The 16,563-nt window shown below is 38.9% G+C and overlaps 1 protein-coding gene across 1 annotated transcript; it reads left to right on the top strand.

The window, feature by feature from the left end:
- Positions 1–601: 601 nt before the first annotated feature.
- LOC132841507 (5'(3')-deoxyribonucleotidase, mitochondrial-like) lies at positions 602–11,287 on the top strand. The gene is made up of 5 exons (XM_060863848.1): positions 602–1,473; positions 6,689–6,789; positions 8,617–8,677; positions 8,776–8,890; positions 10,881–11,287. Exons 1-5 carry the CDS (start codon positions 1,213–1,215, stop codon positions 11,012–11,014), a joined length of 672 nt encoding a protein of 223 aa, XP_060719831.1. The 5' UTR covers positions 602–1,212; the 3' UTR covers positions 11,015–11,287.
- Positions 11,288–16,563: the final 5,276 nt, after the last annotated feature.

Genomic DNA, 16,563 nt, shown 5'->3' with positions numbered 1-16,563 from the left:
CTCTGATTGTTGTCGTGTTAAAAAATAAATCAGATGTTACTCAACAGTTTCTCAGTACTTGAGTAGTTTTTTCACCAAGTACTTTTTTACTCTTATTCAAGTAATTATTTGGATGTCTACTTTTTACTTTTACTTGAGTCATATTATTCTGAAGTAACAGTACTTTTACTTGAGTACAATTTTTGGCTACTCTACCCACCTCTGGTGTATGTATGTATTGTATGTATGTATGTATGTATGTATGTATGTATGTATGTATATATGAGTAAGTAAGTATACTTAGTAAGTAACTATATAATTATATTTTTGATTATGATTTGTTTGTGTGTGTGGGGGGGGTGTTCACTTTTTATTAAGAAATCCCAAAGGGCAACAATAATCACTGCACGTGTGAGAAGTCACTAATACCAGATGCACAGCTGAGCTACAGTTTTATTACTGTAGTGAACAGTCTAGAATCAGAATAAGCACAAGTTGAGCAAGTTTCTAAAAGCTTCATGACGTCGTTCATTGTTTTGATGTCATTGCTCGGTTCCACCATGAACCAGAATAAAGCGTTTACTGAAGGTGGGTGAATGAACGAATGAATAAAGCGAGATACAGACGATTGCCCCAGCGTAGGCCTGCATATCTTTATTGATATTATGCCCCTTCCAATATGGCGGACGTGTTGACGTGTGGCGCAATAGCTCTAGTTAGCAACGACGGCTAACGCGGAACTTATAAAGAGTTTTCTACGAAAACGCGCTCCATCTCGCTGTTACTGAATTACTCGGGGTGTTAAACTACCGTTGATTGAAAAGAATAGTGAGCAAAAGTTGAACTGAACGGATACTAGGAGTTAAACGACTCTGAGAGAAGTGTGAGGTACACGGCTGACATTTTGATGGACCGTGTAATGAGCTGCACTGCTGTAAACAAGTGCACAGAGACTGGGGGGATGAGTGCAGAGATCAGCATACAGAGGTTCGCTAAAACTCGGTGAACAACAGAAATGTGCGGTTGCACAAATCAGAGCAGGAGTTTAAGCCGTTTACAGGACAACAGCAGCGGAAAGCTCTAGACTACAGGCTCAGGGTCCCTCACTGGGCCTTTTAACGCAAAAACACAACTCGATGAAAGCGACCCGGTGTTAAAGGACAACAAAGGCGCGGGTCTGAGAGGACAGGACAGGACAGGGCGGTTAGTGAGTTAGTTTAAAGCCCGGACACGATGAAGGTGTTACAGCTGCAAAGGACGCTGCTGCTGCTGCTCAGGGGCGCTACGCTCTCACCGCACAGGACATGTGGGAAAATTTCCCCCGACAACACACTGCGGGTCCTGATCGACATGGACGGTGTTCTCGCGGATTTCGAGGGGGGATTTTTAAAGAAATACAGACAAAGATACCCAAATGAGCCGTACATCAGCCTGGAGGAGCGCAGAGGATTCTGGGTGTCGAGTCAGTACGGAGAGCTGAGAGAAGACCTTTGTGTAAGTGTGTGTGTCCTGAACACACCACTACTGCAGGACATAAACACCAAGCCCGTATACATTATTGTAGCTGGACGTGTGTGTGCCGCGCGTGCAGTTCAGAGAGAGTTCTCGCAATACGCTTTTCCAAGCAACGGTGAAGCATCGCCTCTGAATGATGGGGGAGGGGTTTTATACAGTGTCGGCGCCACGAGCGGGCCCTGGGGGGCGTGGCCCGGCCACTTGAGTCACTGTGCCCCCTTACTCCTCAAAATAATAACGAACTTAATTTTAAAAAATGTTTTACAAATTACTTTTATTATACCATGAATACTGGTTAAAGAATAAAGAGTATAAGTTAATTAAAAAAATAATAATTGTACTAACCCATAATGCAGTGCTAACATAGTCAGCCAATTACATTCACGTTGCCACTACGTCAGTAACGTAAATCAGTAGGCTAAATGGTCAGTGAAATCGTTATTCTAAAGTTTGCGAAGTCCGTCTGAAAACATCTACTAAAACAGTGTTTTAATTCAAAAAATCTTTAACAATGGATATAAGAAAATGGGGGGCATGGTGGCTTAGTGGTTAGCACGTTCGCCTCACACCTCCAGGGTTCGATTCCCGCCTCCATCTTGTGTGTGTGTGTTCTCCCCGTGCCTCGGGGGTTTCCTCCGGGTACTCCGGTTTCCTCCCCGCCCCCGGTCCAAAGACATGCATGGTAGGTTGATTGGTATCTCTGGAAAATTGCCCCTAGAGTGTGTGTGTGTGCGCCCTGCGATGGGTTGGCATTCCGTCCAGGGTGTATCCTGCCTTGATGCCCAATGACGCCTGAGATTTGGGGATAGATAGTGAGACGTTTTTAAATGTTGAGTCTATGAAGCCTATTATGGATTTAACAAATTGCACCATTGTGGAAACAGAATGCAATATATCTCCAGAATTAAGACAGAGGAAAGTCAACAGAAAATGACGATTATGAGACTTCTTTTTGAACAGCACAAAGTTCTGGAAGCCATGCCCAGTGTTTTTTCTGCCCTAAAAGTTGCGGTCACGTTCGGGTCCTCCACTGGCATGTGTGAGAACTATGGGGTCAGAATTGTTTCGTTATTCTGAATAAATATACTATGATCCACAAATAAATATAAAGAGTTTCACAAATATTTTTTAAATCAACAAATGCACAATAAGCAAACCGTAAGTATATGTTACACATTTCACAAAAAGAAATGAAATTCACAAATAAATAAAATGGGATTTGCAAATAAATTTTTTTTTATAAATATATATTTAATTGTATTCATTTGTGAATCGTGTTCTGTGCATTTGTGAATCACTACACGCATTTGTTGATTGCGTTCTGTGCATTTGTGGATTTGAAACATTTCTAACGTCAAGACGTGCACAAGAATCCACAAATAGGTGGACTACGCCCACCGTCTACTCCAGCCAATCGGACAACGGTCTCGTGGCGCTGACCAATCGTGGCACGGTCTACCTCCAACCAATCACGTTCTGATTACTCGCAATCGCATGACTCGAAATCATGACATTATCTACTGTATGTGAAATACTAAAAATAAAAATAAAAAGCTCAGAAACAGAGATGAACCTTTTCAGACAAATTTTGTAAACTCCTGATAGAGATAACATGCATGCTATCCTTACTAATCGGTCAAGTGCAGGTCATTTAGAAACAGAAGTTTCATGTGAAATAGCATTCAGTGTCAGCTCACTGTACACCTGTAAACATTGCTCACATTTTGCTGATTGAAAATGTACTGTGTGACTTTATTAAAGTAAAGGCTAAAGGAAGCAGGATGCATTATGCTTACAATAACTCTTAGGTTTCATCATTCAAGGTATCATAATTCCTCTATACAGCTTGTATACATTAGAATAAAATGTCATTTCTTCACGACCATAATGCTTTATATAACGTAGAACGATGGCACACAGGGCTAAGTCATGTACGTGCAAGTGAAAGCATCAGTATGAGAAAAATGCAAAGTAAAAAAAAAATCATGAGACTGTAAATACATGTGAAAGGGCACAAAAATAGAACAAGAGAATCGTACTGGATGAAAAAAACGAGTGCAAACTAGACACTGCATTGAAGAACAGCCTCAGAGCGAGTAAAGCAGAACGTGATTGGTTGGAGGTAGACCGTGCCACGATTGGTCAGCGCCACGAGACCGTTGTCCGATTGGCTGGAGTAGACGGTGGGCGGAGTCCACCTATTTGTGGATTCTTGTGCACGTGTGTTTCAAATCCACAAATGCACAGAACGCAATCAACAAATGCGTGTAGTGATTCACAAATGCACAGAACACGATTCACAAATGAATACAATTAAATATATATTTATAAATATTTTTTTTTTATTTGCAAATCCCATTTTATTTATTTGTGAATTTCATTTCTTTTTGTGAAATGTGTAACATATATTTACGGTTTGCTTATTGTGCATTTGTTGATTTAAAAAATATTTGTGAAACTCTTTATATTTATTTGTGGATCATAGTATATTTATTCAGAATAACGAAACAATTCTGACCCCATAGAGAACTCCTTCTCGGCACTAAAGAACGTTTTTACGGACCACAGACGAGCAATGAGCCACACTCGTAAGTCTCAACTCGTGCATCTTGCATTTGAGCGGGACTTTACGAAAAAAGTTCGCCATTCGTTGTAGGACCTTGTTCTTCAAAAATGTAATTCCTCCTCTCATCGCCTGCAGCTCTTCTAAAGGTAAGAGGCCTTTTTGCTTTAGTACGTTTGGTTATATGGTGGCTAATTTGCGTGTGTTTTCGCGAGTCTTGCACTTTAGAGTCATGATAAATTATAGTTTACAGTGAGTGACACGTTTAGTATTTTATTATGTTTATTGAAGTTTAATAATAGTAATAGTATGTGAACGAGATAGGCCCCCTCATTCTCTATTCTCTGGCGCCGACCGTGGTTTTATATATATATATATATATATATATATATATATATATATATATATATATATATATATATATATACGTATGTGTTTATATATATATATATATATATATATATATATATATATATATAAATTCTATATTTTATCCACTCAATAGTCTGCAATATAATATCCATATAAACGTAGCGTAATTATAATAATAAAACATAGTGGGATATTCAGTGATATTGGTTGTGCAATATCGACTTTTGATTGGCCAATACCGGCAGACTGGAGCCAATGGAAATGCTTCTCTCCTTCGGTGCGCGTCTTTATTCCTCTGAGAACTTCAAAGCGGATCGCTTGAGGTAAATTATCTGGAATGATTAGTATATTAAATGATTACGATGCCTACCCAGCTAACACACGACGCACTAGTTACGTAATAATTGCACCCAAGAAGATTGGAACTGACCAGTGTACTTACTCCTTAAGTGTCAAGACAAATACAGCAACAAGCAAAGAGGCATTGACAGAGAGTCAAGAAATGATGATGAAAATAATTATTATTAATACTTCAGTAAAGCTCATTGAATCTATTCTGTTGTTAGTGTGGTCTTTAAACTTATGAACTGTATGGACTGACAAAGGTGGTACATGAGGAAGCAATTTGACAACAATGCAGTAAATAGTTTAGGTGCATTAAAAAGCGTGCTTGTTAAGATACCAGCAGACAAGCTAATCCAGCACAAATTAGTGCATAAAAGGTCACCAAAATAAAGTATTTGAACCTCATAATTAAATACAAATGGTGGAGAAAAACTGCAAAAAGGTCCAGTTTTTGAAAAAAGAACCCCCTCTTTCAATAGGCTGGACCTGAACACTGTGTGTAAATACAGACTGTGGCATGGGGAAGAGTTTTGAACCCCTGAAATATGTTCAAGTGATTACGAGTGATATCTAGAAATGTCAGGAAAACAAATAAACGTGTCTCTTATTTTGTGTAGTCGCATTAGTCACATTTTATTAGCTGTATGCTTTTGAGAAATGTTTTTTTTACCATCAGAATCTATTGTACTGTAATATTCTGTTTTAAATCTGCTCACTTCACTCACACAGGAGAACTGATCTGGTTAAAGATCTGGTTTTCTACCATAAAATTCCATTTCTCTATTGTTGGGTACCCACTTAGTTTAGTTTAGTTTAATTTAATTCATTACAATGGAACTGTTATCTTTCCAGTCATTTCAACCATATACATCTGGTACAGTACACACTGTCACCCAGGACCATGGTGCTACGTAAGGTAAAGTAATACAGTACTACATGAGACGCAACAGAATTCACATAGAATACACAGGAATACATAAAGAGCACATGTGCGAATGGTGCAAGACTGTAGAAATGTACTAAAACTGAATGAAGCACAGTGCAGCACTGACCTAATGCAGCTCTAATGAGAAAATGGATGAAAAAGTGCCATATGTAATAACTGTGTTTCGTTTACAAAAAATTTATTTATGTACATCTTGATTTTCAAATCAAGCTTTTAATTGCATTTCAATTCGATATGAACAAATCTCACTTTGCACTTACACATGCGTTCACATCTAAAGGCAGTTTAGTGAAGTCTGAGATAAAGTCAGAAGAGCTTTTCCCATCTCTCCAGCTGTTTGCAAATGTAATGTAATAGCTTTGTAGGTAATCGTATAGTTGAGCAGAAAAACATCTCAGCATGCACGACATGCAAAACAACACACATGGTTGTGGATGAGATACAATATCAGAAGACTCCACTGGGTTCCTCTCCTGTCAGCCAAGAACAAGCCTAAGTGTTAATAGAATCGACCAAATCGGACAATCGTAGATTAGGAAAAAAAATCGTCTGGGCTTTTTCCAGTTTTTACCTCTCAAGTTTGGATGAGTCCGTGATCATGATCGCCTCAGACTCTTGTTCTTGTCTAAGAGGAGTGGACACAGTTTGATGTTGTCATCTGCTGTTGTAGCTCATCCATATCAATGTTCGATGTGTCGTGTGTTCTGAAATGCGTTTCTGCTCACGTTGGTTATCAAAGGGTACTTATTTCAGTTACTATATCTGTGGAAAGTACTTCCGGTACAGTTACAGTGTTGCCCAGCAAGACTAGTGATATGTAATGTAAATATCTAGTGATATGTAAATAAATACAATAATTATATTGATGATATCATGATATTATTGTAATAAACCTTAGACGTTTGTTGCGATAGGATGTGCTAATATGGTGCTCCGTTTAATAGCTAGTGGTTGTTTTTTGTTCGCAGGATAAAGCCGTTAGCATTTGGGAGTCCAAGAATTTCTTCATGGACCTCGACCCTCTACCAGGAAGTTTGGAGGCTGTGAAGGAGATGGCTAAGATGAAGAAGTAGGCACAAATTACACCCTCTTCCTCTGAAGAGGTTGAGCTCAGAATTTGCAAACGAAAACCCCACTGACTGTTAAAGATAAAACAAAATCCATTCACAATAATAATTTGTTATTTATGGTAGCCTTAACATCTTTTTTACTCTTGAACTTTCCTCTCACAGAACACATTTTAGTCCAATTTTTTTTTGTCAAATAAAAGCTGACATTATTTGTTTTGGAGATATTTAATCAAATGAATCGCACAGCCAGTTAAACCTTTAATATTCACAAGCCCCTCTCAGAGGTAATGTTTACTTTAATAATGTGACCACACAAAGAAGATTGTATGACAGGCCACTTTAATATATTAAATAGAATTGATGGAAGGTCATTAATGAATTATATTTACATTGTGTTTTTATTTACATACAATATTTACATTACAAAGTAGCTTCACAGAAATCCGGATGTAGATTTAGACGATTAAAGGTAGGGTCTCCGATTTTTGAGAAATGCTTCAGAGTAGAGCCGCTGCTCCTCCACATCGAGAGGAGTCAGCTGAGGTGGCTCGGGCATCTGCTCCGGATGCCTCCTGGACGCCTCCCGGGGGAGGTGTTCCGGGCATGTCCAACCGGGAGGAGGCCCCGGGGAAGACCTAGGACACGCTGGAGGGACTATGTCTCTCGGCTGGCCTGGGAACGCCTCGGTATTCCCCCGGAGGAGCTGGAGGAAGTGTCTGGCGAGAGGGAAGTCTGGGTGTCCTTGCTTAGACTGCTGCCCCCGCGACCCGGCCCCGGATAAGCGGTAGAAGATGGATGGATGGATGGATGGCTTCAGAAAACTGAGTCGGCCCAAATAATACACAAAAATCAAAACAAACTTGTAACCAATGAGCAGAAAGGGGCGGGTCTTTTCAATATGCGGTGGAGAGAGTGTTCAGTGTGCCTGTGTGACATTAGCAGAAAGTGGTTTTAACATTGACATGGAGGATAAAAACAAAGAAAGAAAGCGAAGAAAGGCTTACGATAAGGCAAGAAGTAGGACCCGTGTTAATATAGGATCAGCTTTCCAGTGCTGGAGAGAGCTGAACGTCTTCCACGTGAAACGGAGATAAACCTTTCATGGTACAACACACAGTACTACAAAAACTACATTTGTATTACCATAGTATTACTCATTGAGTTCATTTATTGCTAAAAATATATCCTCGGTCAGCTACCCCAACAGGTTCCGCCATAATACTTGTCTGGGTTATACTTGGGTTATACTTGTCTGGTGTATGTGTGGGCGGAGCTATCAAAACAGGGGTGGGACCCATTTGGGTTAGGGGCATGTTTGTTTTGGCGATTTCAAATGTCAACATTGGCTTTCAAACAACGGAGACCCCACCTTTAAGTACAGAACTAAGTGTGTTATAAGAGTGTTCATCATGAGCAGACTGTGAATAAGAGACCTGGGATACAGGAGCACAGGTCTGTCTTTATCACAACATATCTGTTCATCACATTCATCTTGTTAATGTCTGCATGTTGTTTTACATTTTGTGGTGTTTGGATTCCTTTTTCAATCACTTTTCAGGGTTTTCTCACCTTACTACATCTCTTTAGAGAGGTATATTATTAAATTAACTTCATTACACTTACAAGTCACGTTTAGCTGAAGTACCTTCAGCCGTGAATCTGTTTATCCTGTGCATTCAGTCTGCACTCGTCTCCACGCCACTAGGGCCAATGTCCTTTCCTTTCAAAAAACATACTCAGACATGTGCACTCCTAACATTAACCATTATTTATGTTTATACAATCTGTATACAATCTGTAATGGACTCCTGCTCTTTTTCAACCAGTACAGATGTCTTCATTTGCACCAGTCCAATTAAACACTACAAACACTGTCCATACGAAAAGGTGAGGCATCCCCACTGCTATACTGTGAAACCTTCTTCAGATTTTTTTTGTTGTTCATTTGCATAATAATCGAAGTGTGTGTGTGTGTGTGTTTTCAGTATGCTTGGGTGGAGAGACACCTGGGCCCTGACTTTCTGGAGAAAGTAATTTTGACAAGAGACAAGACAGTAGTGAGTGGAGACATCCTCATTGATGACAAACCAGACATCCTTGGTAGGATCCTTTTAGGGTTCTGTCTTGTTTTCCAAAGGAAGATGTTAGATGTAAAGTTTTATAGCAGGGTTCCAAACTCATATTAGGTCATTTGCCCTCTCTGGAGAAAATGCTACATCCTGTGTCTTAATGTGTATATCTGCTTACATACAGGGGTTGGACAATGAAACTGAAACATTGGCCAATATAGTGTAGGAGGATTCACGCCTATATATTTACATTTACATTTACGGCATTTGGCAGATGCTTTTATCCAGAACGATGTACAAAAGTGTCTTGAAGTCTCTATCAATTTATACCTTAACAATTCTTTTGTTGTTTTATTTGTTTTTTTTTTTCAATACACACACAAAACAAACAGGGAATATAATTGCTAGTTGAAGTGGTTCAGGAAGAGGTAGGTTCTCACCCGTCAAAGATAGCCAGTGACTCAGTTGTTCGGACATCTAGGGAAGTTCATTCCAATCACCTCGGTGCCAGAACAAAAAAGAGTCTTGCTGTATATCTTCCTTTTACCCTGTGAGATTGTGGGACCAGTAGAACAGTGCTAGTAGTAGTAGAGCGTGTCACATTAGCAACATGCAAGGAAGAGGACAGTTGGTTGTCTAAGGTTACCCCAAGGTTGAGAGCCATGGCTGAAGGGGAGATCAGAACGTTGTGTAGGGATTTTGCAAGATCCTGACCTGGGGATGAATCACTTGGGATGATCAGCAGTTTAGTTTAGCTGGGATTGAATTGATGATGAACCGTTATCCACGATGGTATGTACACCAGACATGCTGAAGTCCGAGCAGACTCCATGGTATCTGAAGGAGGGAAGGAGAATAAAGTTTGAGTGTGATCAGCATAGAAGTGGTAAGAGAACCCATAGGAGGATATAACTTCACTAAGAGAGTGAGTATGTAGGGAGAAAAGCAGAGGACCAAGTGGGACACCACTGAGGCCTTTGAGACAACAGTGGAGAGTCTGCATGGAGCAGATATATGCACTGCCTGGTACACAATCGTCTCAGATTTTACATTCCATAAGTAAGAGCAGAGTGACATTACCTCTGAGTGGGGCTTGTGAATATTTGGTGTTTAACAGAGTGTAATGGTTGAATTAGCAGAGCAATAAAACATCTGTACATAAGATATTGTAATCTACACAACAATAATGTTGATGGTCCACGTCTTTCTGGTACATCTGTGACCAGGACAGCAAGTCTTTGTGGTGTATCGAGAGCCAGGGTAATGTCTGTATGTCACCACAAAGATGAACCCCCATCCAACAGGAGTAACTGTTGACACAAGAGGAATCTGTCTGAAAGGATCTGATCGTTATTTAGCCACTTTGGGGTATTAGTGAATCAGGAAGCGTTTTTGCATCACATAGTGACCTGACCACTGTTGCAGGAGGAATGGCTCAAAATCATTCCGGTGACTCTTCAGGACTTGTATCTGTCATTCCCCAGACGAATTGATGCTGTACTGGTCACAAACCATACACCATACTAAAAATTATTGTGTATTAAAACCAGATGTTGCAGTTTCATTGTCCATCCCCTGTGTACTGATTTCTCATTTGCGGAAATATTATAAGAATAAAAGTTACATCGTTTTTTTAATCAAATGATGAACTCCCCATAAGAAATACATGAAGTACAAAAACTACAGAACATGCAAATAGAATTAAATGAGTTTGCAATGGGAAAAAAAATCCCTCAAAATTCAACTAATTTGTAATACCTTTGATATCTGGTAAGAGTTCTCTAGCTATTTAGCCTTCAACTGTGTAATCACTCCACAACAAGGTTAAATGCGCTTTCACCTACTAGCTTTCCATCATCTCATAGAACAAGTAAATGTATTTTATGTTCAGCAAGAAAGAATTCTATCACATCTGAATTCATTGTCGACTCTTGTAACTCTTGTTTGCGATCTTTACACACTTGTGATGTCATTGTGTAGCTAGACCTGTTCTTTTATCCTTAACTACCATTCTGCTGCAGGCGTGGAGCCCAATCCATCCTGGGAACATGTCCTTTTCACTGCCTGCCATAACAAGCACCTGCCTGCCAGCACCAGTCAGAAGCGCCTCCTCTCCTGGGCTGATGATTGGAGGGGCATCCTGGAGGGCAAGTGAGAGCCTGGTGTCCTCAATTACACCTTCACCACGTTACCGCTGGTCAGCCTCCGCCTTAGTGGACTTGCAGAAATAACATGGAGGATATCCGTGGTGTAAGAAATCACAGCATTGGTCCAAATTTAAAGCTCGAAACACTGCATGACGAGAAGCCAGGTTTATAAGTAAGGGACATACTATACAAGACAAGCCTGAGTTCGTGAACAAATAACAGAATGATGTTTTTTTGACAGTTTTCACCGAGCATAAACTGCCCCAGAGCTCGATTTTTGGAAACACATTTTTATGCATATATATATATATATATATATATATATATATATATATGCATAAAAATGTGTTTCCAAAAATCTTTTATGCACATATATATATATATATATATATATATATATATATATATATATATATATATATATATATATATGTGCATAAAAGGGGGAACCACAGCACAACATGGTTCTTTTACTCCAGTCAATTAGCGCACAAACTTACTTAAAATTATTAAAATGCTTTTATTGAATAGAATTCTTTTGTCAAAGTGTATACATATTGAGAGATTCACACTCTAAAGAGAGACATGTATGAGTTTGTGTTGAGGTTCCTTTTATTTATAAACTCTTTTTAAATTAATATTATTTGTGCCTAAGTGAAAAAATATCACACAGTAAGCTGAAGATACACGCACTGTTTTATTAGTTACACTTTTTAGTACAATGAGCACTGAGGTAGTTATCAGTACAATAAAGAAATTTTTTTTTAAACAATTAATTTTTCTTTAAAAAACACATTTTTGTTAAATGTGACCAGGCTCGGCACACAGAAATAATCGAGTCACCTCCTTTTATATGAATTTTTAATTTCACAACCAGAGTAACGTAATATTTCTTACAATAATTTATAATGTAATGCTGGTGCACTCAGACTGCCTAAAACTGCCTATAAACACATTATTCAACAGATTACTGTGTACTGCATTGTTAACTGAACTAAAACAGATTTAGTGTTGACACGAATTTGAATGCTAACTAGACTGTATAATTTTATGCTTACACACATGCTTTGCTTTTGCTTCATGAAAACTCTATAAGGTGAAATTTCTTTTGCTCAAATAGTCTAGATTTTGCAGCTTTCTGATGCATGTAAGGTGAAACAGCATTGCATCTAAAACATTTACAAGTCATCTCTTTTCCCACAACTCCCTCTTTTAAAACTACATCCAAACCAATGTTTGTATGTAAAACTGTGGGGTGGGGCCAAGTGGCTTGGGGCGGAGCTCAGTTCTAGACAAATATAAAAATAGATGTAGCCTGAAGCATGACCTCAAAAAAACTTTTTATAGTTTTATTAATATGATACGCTTAAAAATTCAAACCATACCTTTAACCCATAAAAATAACAAATACACTCACTCACTCTCTCACTCATTTTCTACCGCTTATCCGAACTACCTCGGGCCACAGGGCTATCTCAGGTGTCATCGGGCATCAAGGCAGGGTACACCCTGGACGGAGTGCCAACCCATCGCAGGGCACACACATAACAAATACAATATGTTTCAAATAAAAATCCTTTTGAAAAACACTGAAGCAAACCCGACTGTCGATGGGAGAATTGGCTGGAGCTCAACATATTTAGTTTTCTAAACATAAACGATATCTTACGTAATCACAGGCATTTATGTAAATTATCTACCTGGTTGAAAAAAAGGGAAAATGTTTCACTTTGGAACGTTTCACGCTCCAGATTTACACAGTCGTCCAGATTTACCACAAAACAGAACAAAGTCCAACTGCGTCCAAATTCAAATTTTATTTACAGCCTTGAACCAACTGCTAATGGTTAATTATTGAGCGCTAACACTTTTCCATTGTGTCACCGTCACCATTCTGACAGTTGCTTATCTTGACCTCTGTAAGAAATAAATGTTATGTAACTGGACATACACAAATTATATTTGAATCTTTCTGGCACTGACTTAAACACTATGAACCTACACACTGCTCTATATACCCAAAAGAAAGGCCGGTGAATTGGACAAAACCCTATAGATTGTATACAAACCTTATTAAACTTGTCTGTATTATTGTTACAGCTGGCACATTTCTGTTAATCTGCTGTAGCTGCATGTTTTCAGGTGTTTTCATTTCCTCAAGACTGGTAGTGATAGTTATTTTCTATATGGGGAGAGATGAGAGAATTCAGATTCGAATGGACAAATTTGTTCAAGCCAACTGGAAGGATACAGTGACTCAAATAATCATTGATAAACATCAAATCTTGAGGTGCATGAGCTCCATCAGCAAAATACCACTCTGGGTTCCATGCCAGCCAAGAACAGGAATCGGTCTACAGTGGGCACAGACTCTGACGTTCTCTGTCCCATTTTATTGAGTCTGTACCTCAGATATTGATTTCTAGACTATTGTTCATGGCTGACAGGAGAAAACCCCAATGTGATGTTCTGCTGTTATAGCTCATCCACCTAAGGGCTTGATGTTTATCGACTGATTATTTGAGTTACAGTATCCTTTTTGTTGGTTTGACCCAACCCAGCCATTTTGCTCTGGCCTCTCTCATCAACAAGGCATTTACATGAACAGAAACATGACTTACTTGATGTTTTTTGTTTTCCCACACCATTTTGTGACTCTAGGGACTCTCTCCTGAATGTGGATATTAAGTGTGGATATAGTGAGTTGGATTAAATGAATGCTTTTTAAGTAGATATTTTTAACTCATTTAGGTTTTTATGTTCTAAGTTGATCCACTTGCAACATTTTAAATCTGAAATCTACTTGGAATATGGAGTGTTAAATAATGTTAATTAATGGTGTATGGAGAGGGTGATTATGGGTAATTTGTTTACAAATTTACATTTGCTGCATTTTCAGTGCTGTAGTGTAAGTGTGGCTGCTGCTGCCTTTACATTGCACTGCTGATGATGTGGCTCTGTGATGTAAATCGGAAGCAAGCTGTCAGATTATTGATTGACAGCCATAACGATCATTTAGTCTGGGGGCGAGCCAAAGCTGTGTGACTCACCTCCTTAATGATTGTACTTGGTGCTCTACATCAATCATGTGTGTCTGTATGAAGTGAGACAGGATCAAAGCCACTCACTCAAGGTTTTAATAAAGAATGCATTCTGTTTACATGCCATTAGTCTGTCTCATTATTCATTCTGATTCATTTAGCTATTTTACAGTCACAATTTTTGAAAAAAGTCTATTATGGTGAACATGTGGGAGAAAAAATAATGACATGCACATTGTCTATATTTCTAACATGGACCACCACTAAGTAAAAAATTGTGTATGAGTAAAGTTACAGAACAATATTTTTGTATGGAATGTAGGTATGTCCTGCACAGGACAAGCAAATTAAAGGTTGATCATACTGCACAAGTGCAATACTGCATACGAAAATAAGTTTATTAACTGTTCAAAGCCCATAGGTCTTATTTTAATATTTAATGGACACGATACTCAATGAGCGATGTACCGAAATGCCCTGAAGTCTCTGTTGAACACATTTCCTCATGCTAGTCTGATTTTATTTGGCTACTCCCTGTTATACTGTAGTTCACATGTGGGTTCTAAGCACTTAAATCACATCATGAAAACTATCTTAATAACAGTAATGTGAATGCATTTGGATGCAAACTGAGATCAGATGGTCTGAGTAATATTTCTAAGGATATATCAGATAAGTTGTATTTAGTGCTGAAAGTGGCCAATAAGGGGAGCTGTGTCCTTGTTCTAAAGATGCTGAAGGTTCAGAAACGCTCTCTCCTCCCCTTCTGACACATTTCCGGAACAGTATTATACAACACTTAAACTGATTGATTGTTACTTACTTTTTAAGTCTGAATCTAACAATTTTACTTACCTTTAATACATTTTATCTTACTAAAACCTCCTTGTGTGTCCCATCATTGTGCATATTTGTGTGTGTTGGGGGTTGAGTTCAGTTCCTATAGTACCTAATTTGCTAAATAATCTTTATGCCAAATGAACAATATGCGTTCTCTAGATTAAAAGTATCTATCACCTTTATCGTCCGTATGTGTGTCTGTACAGGATTCCTTGTGATGGAGAGGCATTCCATCCGGGGTGTACACACACATTGTTCCTGGATTAGGCTCTTAATTCTTAATATGATGTGACTCAGACCATGACAAAGTATAATCTTCACTACACCATAACTAACAAGAAACATAATTAGAGAGAAAAAACAAGCACCCTGGTATAATGACCACACACAAAGCAGATCTCTAGGATATTAGAACGTAAAACTAAATTAGGAGTATTTCAAGTAGCATGGAAGAAAAGCCTTCAGAGCTACAGTGCTGCTAGGTCTGTGTATCTCTCCACCCTAAGTAAAGATAACAAAAATAATCCAAAATAATAATCCAAAAGTTAAGTAGTATAAAATAACTGTAAGAAAACACACACCATAAATATGCAGCAGCATAGAGTTCAGGAGTTATTTCAATACCAAAATTGAAAATATCAACTATAGTCCAATATCAAACCTTCCCTTTATTTCCAAGATCCTAAGGAAAAGGTTGTAACACAGAATTCATAACATGCATGAATTGTAGCAGTCAGGATTAAGGCTTCATCGTAGTACAGAGACAGCGCTGGTTAAAGTGGTAAATGACCGCTGGACTGGACACTGATCAGGATTGTGTCTCCTTGTTAATGCTGCTCGTTAGTGTAGCTCTTGACACCATTGATCATACTATTGTATTTGATATGCTAGAAAATATTGTTGCCTCAGGTCTTATTTAACTGATTGTTATCTGTTCATAGATCTAAATTGGGTCTTCTCTCTGCATACTAAGGTGATGTTCGGTGTTTACCTTTTATATGCTACCTGTTGGTGCTATTATTCATAAAGGTGGTACTAGCTTCCTCTATTGTGCTGATGGGGGGGGGGGGGGCACGGTGGCTTAGTGGTTAGCACGTTTGCCTCACACCTCCAGGGTTGGGGGTTTGATTCCTGCCTCCGCCTTGTGTGTGTGGAGTTTGCATGTTCTCCCTGTGCCTTGGGGGTTTCCTCCGGGTACTCCGGTTTGATCCCCTGGAAAAGACATGCATGGTAGGTTGATTGGCATCTCTGGAAAATTGTCCGTAGTGTGTGACTGTGTGAGTGAATCAGAGTGCGTGTGTGCCCTGTGATGGGTTGGCACTCCGTCCAGGGTGTATCCTGCCTTGATGCCCAATGACAGCAGTGCTTGTACTAGGACCACATGCAGCCAGAAGTAAGCGTTCTGATTACACTAGTTCATGCTTTTGTTACCTCTAGGTTGGATTATTAAACTGCCTTACTGTATTTACTGTCTGGAAGTTCCAGTAGGAGCATAAACAAGCTCCTGATAGTCCAACAGCTAGAGTCCTAACTAGAACCAGAAGATATGAACATATTACTACTATGTTATCCACACTGCATTGGCTCCCAGTCAAATTTCTCATTAATTATAAAATTCTATTATTGACCTATAAAGCAGTCTCGTGCCACAGTACATTAGAAAACTTTTTTCTTTT

This window comes from Tachysurus vachellii, chromosome 2, assembly GCF_030014155.1.
Source record: "Tachysurus vachellii isolate PV-2020 chromosome 2, HZAU_Pvac_v1, whole genome shotgun sequence".
Classification (NCBI taxonomy): Eukaryota; Metazoa; Chordata; class Actinopteri; order Siluriformes; family Bagridae; genus Tachysurus; species Tachysurus vachellii.
The sequence above is the reverse complement of the archived record's forward strand: the minus strand, read 5'-3'. Positions and strand labels throughout refer to the sequence as shown.